The sequence below is a fragment of the Camelina sativa genome, chromosome 11 (assembly GCF_000633955.1).
Source record: "Camelina sativa cultivar DH55 chromosome 11, Cs, whole genome shotgun sequence".
NCBI lineage: Eukaryota > Viridiplantae > Streptophyta > Magnoliopsida > Brassicales > Brassicaceae > Camelina > Camelina sativa.
The window spans coordinates 15,837,418-15,843,034 of NC_025695.1; the positions used below are offsets into that span (position 1 = coordinate 15,837,418).

Genomic DNA, 5,617 nt, shown 5'->3' on the forward strand with positions numbered 1-5,617 from the left:
ACCCCTGAAGCTTTCTTTCTAAAGCCCAAATATGTCCTCTTTATGGCACCTTCACTTTCATTCCACTCAACCAGGAAAGAATCTCCGTCTTTACTTGTACCACAAGAAAATAATCTGAAACAATGGGAAACTGTAACATTTACTATGGCCACAACTTCCAGCAGACGACCTATTAATCTGATAACTAACTAAATTCTTATATAAAAATCTTCCACCAATGAAAATTACGCAAGTTACTTTTTCATATGATTTAGCTGTCTTATATGAGCCACGTCAACTGAGTCTTTTCTATAGTTTTCAGAACCAGACCACATATCAAGGGTTTTCTTATATTTATTTCAAGTTCAAGTTCTTGCTCGAAGAGCAAGAAAGAATTAGAATTACCTGCTACCATCAGCACTATATAGCATAGTTGTACACCACTGTCCTGGTGCATCATAGTCAACTCTTGAGCCCACATTATCATAGAGCCAAGCCTTGATCTTACCATCAAGAGCAGTTGAGAATATAAACTGCGTGAAGGAAAAGAAAAATAATTAAGAAACAAGTAAAACGGAAAAAGTTTCACTCTTAATTTACACCCATAGAGAATCCACTCCGGAAGATGATAGAACCTCCCATGCAGCCAAAATGGAACTAGATTGCTATAACTAATGGAAAAAAAAAAACCCTTTCTTCAGACTTATCGACAAGAGATGGCTGTACCTGGATGTTTTCTTTCTGGTGAGGGCAGATGGAGTAAACTGGTGCCTCGTGCCCTTCAAAGGTATAAAGTTTCTTCCCACTCAAATCCCAGACCTACTCATAAAGTATCTGTCAGACAGCTATATAGGGGAGCCATAGAAAAGGGACATAACAGCCTCAGCATTTTCACTGTTTTGAATTTTCTTAATTACCTTTATAACTTTATCATCCCCACAAGTCACGATACAAAGTTGCTTATTTGGGTGGGCGAAGGCCAAGTCATTCACACAGCCAACATGAGCATCCATCTAATAGGCAGGAACAAACTATTTATTCACTTTTTGCAGATTCCATAACAATGTTAAACTTTAGAAAAGGGAATAGGCATACCTCTAGGTGTTGACGTAATTCAGACCCTTGGTAAGCATATATATGGATCAGATGTTTAGTAAACGCAACCCCTGTACATGAGAAAAAGGAATCAGATTCAAACATTGTATCCAATTGAAAATATATGTTTGATGATCTTCAAATAGCGTACCAATCAAATTTCCATCTGGACTCCATGATACACGACTAACAGATATTGATGGGTCCTTGACAATAGAACCCTGGGAAATTGACAAGGTGAAGATGTCATCATCACATAAAAGGTCGATGGTGCATTGCTTAAAACTTCTTTTCACAGAACAGAACATAAATCACAGAAGCATGTATCAGAAACAAAGCTTCTTACGTTGTCCACAGTTTAGTTACATCATAAANACTCATAAAGTATCTGTCAGACAGCTATATAGGGGAGCCATAGAAAAGGGACATAACAGCCTCAGCATTTTCACTGTTTTGAATTTTNTACTGGGAAATGCACAATCTGCTAAAATCATGAGGCATGCATCAGATACTTACTATCGCCAATCTTAATGATTACAAGTAATTACAAAATTATGCAAACTTATATTTAGTCCTCTANGTCACGATACAAAGTTGCTTATTTGGGTGGGCGAAGGCCAAGTCATTCACACAGCCAACATGAGCATCCATCTAATAGGCAGGAACAAACTATTTATTCACTTTTTGCAGATTCCATAACAATGTTAAACTTTAGAAAAGGGAATAGGCATACCTCTAGGTGTTGACGTAATTCAGACCCTTGGTAAGCATATATATGGATCAGATGTTTAGTAAACGCAACCCCTGTACATGAGAAAAAGGAATCAGATTCAAACATTGTATCCAATTGAAAATATATGTTTGATGATCTTCAAATAGCGTACCAATCAAATTTCCATCTGGACTCCATGATACACGACTAACAGATATTGATGGGTCCTTGACAATAGAACCCTGGGAAATTGACAAGGTGAAGATGTCATCATCACATAAAAGGCCGATGGTGCATTGCTTAAAACTTCTTTTCACAGAACAGAACATAAATCACAGAAGCATGTATCAGAAACAAAGCTTCTTACGTTGTCCACAGTTTAGTTACATCATAAATATACGATCCAATTGATAATATATGAAAAGAAAAGCGATGAGAAAAGGTGAAAGACCAACCTGGAAGTTCACAGAACAAGCTCCCATATTCCATATCTTGAAAGGCTCTGTGACAACCTTCTCCCTAGATCTAACTTCCCACAAGGTGACTTCACCGCTGGAACAACCAACTAAAAGTAACAAACAGTTATAACTTGAAACATGAGCCAAACAAAGCTCAAGTGCTCAACTCTGTTAGTCTCTACATAGTGGCATTAGACTAACCAGTGAGCAACGTGTGATGGGAAGGGTGAAAATCCATGCTTGTCACTACTGACCCTTGGCGCATTGTACTCACTACATTTCGAGGGAGGTCATCAAGTGAGACGGCAGACTGAGAATGAGCAGGATATGTGACCTGGAACATAAGAATTACAAGCCATATACTCGATGTCATACATACAGATATGCAAAACAAGAGAGTTTTCTTTTCGTACTGGGAAATGCACAATCTGCTAAAATCATGAGGCATGCATCAGATACGTACTATCGCCAATCTTAATGATTACAAGTAATTACAAATTATGCAAACTTATATTTAGTCCTCTGATAATAATGAATTAATATGAAAATCTGACAGCCAAAATTGGACTGTCAAAGAATTTTCAACACTAAATTAATATAATGGAAAGTAAAAATACATCAAGTAAATGATCAACCATAAGAAAAATAATCACCTCATCACCAGTTGGTCCAGACCGTAAACGTTTCATAAGTTGCTCGTGATCAGCACTTTGATAATCCATCATTCCAAGGGAGTTTGAGGATGGCCGAGGATGTTTTAGCATAGCAACTGCCATGAAATACAGCAACAAGAATTCAGAATTCAGAACTAGGAATAAACTTTTAAAATTAACTTTCCAATACCTGATATGACAAATACAAAAAACAAGATTACAATCCTTTGAACCATGAAAAATGTTCTCTATACTGTATTAATCATGACCAAATATTAACTCAGAACATCATAACTCATAAGCAGCAGTATGTTACAAGTCGCCTAAACATTGGAGTAACAAAAACTACCTTGATTTGGCTGCATATGAAATGGGGAAGAGGCCACAACACCACCAGTAACTGACGAAGATGGATTTGGGTTTGCCATCCATCCAGCTAAAGCATTTGCGTTAGGAGCGGGAGCAGACGTAGGCTGGAAAGGCTGTACAGAATATGGTTTCATAAATTAAGTCCATCTCTCAAATGTCTTATAAAGTTCTTGAATATGTAAAAATAACTGGATTGTATGGTATGTGATCGTACTCCACCATGTACCCCAAGAGGAGCATATGTTGAAGGCTTTGCAACAGCACCAACTGGAAGAACAGGAGTGGGTGCACGGGCTCCATTTTGTGGTGAGCAAGTGTGATCAGTGAACAACGTTTTGATGTCTGGATTAGGCCTTGGGTTTTTACATAGCTGATGTTGCCAATTCAAGCTGCAAATTACCAAAAGCATCATACCTTAGATGACGAAAATGACTAATATGACACCTGTAGTTCACTAGCTGGTTCAGAAAATAGGCTAGATAAACTGGTTTCAGCCATTGCACTCGACAAGCATAACAAAACAGACACATTTTATATCGACCCTCATGACAGTTTTTCCATTTCTAGGTGCTTGAAAATATAGAAGAGTAACTGATAACAGAGGTTGATATCATAGTCATCCAAGTGCCACTTTTGCAAATCACTAAAATAGTGGCGTGGTTACCAACTCAAACATCAAAAATACACAACAGAGATCAGCAACTAATATCTATCAAAATAAGGGGGGTCACCTTTGATTGATCAAGGTTCGCAGGCGTGAAGCCTTGAAAGTGGGTAAAGCAAGCTTCTCTCTAAACAGAGGATTAGCCTCAATCAATTTCCTCAACTCCCCAAGCATAATACCCCTAGCTGATTTGGTATCACCGTATTTCGATAACTGTTCATTCTCCCTGGAAAGCAAAAGCACCACATTTCAACTCCACTACATATGGCTGCCACTGACGACACAACCCTTGAACTTCAAAACTATCAAAAATACACAATTACCTAAAATTCTCCAGAGTAAGAAGCTGAGTGATTTCCTTGTAAAGCTCCTCGTTAAAGGTAGCAAAAACTTTCAAGTCCTTTGCTAATATCTCAACAGCTTTTGCCCTATCTTGTCTGAAAACAAAACAAAAATGTATAAAGATAAACGCAAAGACCACACTCAACAAAAAAAAAAAAACATACTCAACCACAAAAATAATCATCAAATTTTTTTGTCTTTAGACCAGACAAACCAATAAGACAAGACCAAAAAAAACTCTGGTTAGGTGATTATCCAAATTCAGCTAACCAAAAATTCCCTAAATTGTGATAAAAAAATTACCGATCTAGCGCTTCGAGATACTTTTGCTTCCTGATTTCGAAGAAAATTTTCATAGAGTAACGATTATCATCAACCTTAGTGAAACCAGAAAGATACTTCTCGACTTCATCCCACTCCCCAAGCATAGCTTTCTCTTCAAAGTACTTCAAATTGAAAAAGTACCCCGACTCCTGCTCAAGCCTTACAAACACACACACACCCAAAAATCAAAATTCACAACCAATATAACAAACCAAAATAACCGAGAATACAAAAAAGAAAAAACTTACTTGTGAACAGATTCTTTGAACTTTTCTTCATCTAAGAACTGAAGAATCAAGAAAACTAACTCTCTGCTTAGAGATGACATTTTCTCAATCAAGTGCGATCTGGGTAATGGAGAGAGAGAGAGAGAGAGAGACGGTTACGCTAATTCCCCAGATCGGTGGTTTTCAAGTCTTTTTTTTTGGTTTTTTGTTTCTTTATAAAAAAAAAAAAAATGGTTTTTCTAGGGTTNTTCATAAGTTGCTCGTGATCAGCACTTTGATAATCCATCATTCCAAGGGAGTTTGAGGATGGACGAGGATGTTTTAGCATAGCAACTGCCATGAAATACAGCAACAAGAATTCAGAACTAGGAATAAACTTTTAAAATCAACTTTCCAATACCTGATATGACAAATACAAAAAACAAGATTACAATCCTTTGAACCATGAAAAAAGGTTCTCTATACTGTATAAATCATGACCAAATATTAACTCAGAACATCATAACTCATAAGCAGCAGTATGTCACAAGTCGCCTAAACATTGGAGTAACAAAATTTACCTTGATTTGGCTGCATAGGAAATGGGGAAGAGGCCACAACACCACCAGGAACTGACGAAGATGGATTTGGGTTTGCCATCCATCCAGCTAAAGCATTTGCGTTAGGAGCGGGAGCAGACGTAGGCTGAAAAGGCTGTACAGAATATGGTTTCATAAACTAAGTCCATCTCTCAAATGTCTTATAAAGTTCTTGAATATGTAAAAATAACTGGATTGTATGGTATGTGATCGTAC

At 37.3% G+C, this 5,617-nt stretch overlaps 1 protein-coding gene across 1 annotated transcript in view; it reads right to left on the reverse strand.

Moving 5' to 3' along the window:
- Window positions 1-5,060, reverse strand: part of LOC104732028 (topless-related protein 2) — a gene marked incomplete in the record, with an annotated part of 9,724 nt that extends 4,664 nt beyond the window's left edge. The window contains 16 exon segments of the mRNA XM_019233094.1: window positions 1-114; window positions 385-512; window positions 706-798; window positions 897-947; window positions 1,681-1,725; window positions 1,808-1,878; window positions 1,959-2,028; window positions 2,242-2,351; window positions 2,446-2,578; window positions 2,898-3,013; window positions 3,247-3,379; window positions 3,481-3,655; window positions 3,998-4,156; window positions 4,254-4,367; window positions 4,576-4,755; window positions 4,845-5,060. Coding sequence (XP_019088639.1) covers window positions 1-114; window positions 385-512; window positions 706-798; window positions 897-947; window positions 1,681-1,725; window positions 1,808-1,878; window positions 1,959-2,028; window positions 2,242-2,351; window positions 2,446-2,578; window positions 2,898-3,013; window positions 3,247-3,379; window positions 3,481-3,655; window positions 3,998-4,156; window positions 4,254-4,367; window positions 4,576-4,755; window positions 4,845-4,924 — 1,772 coding nt within the window.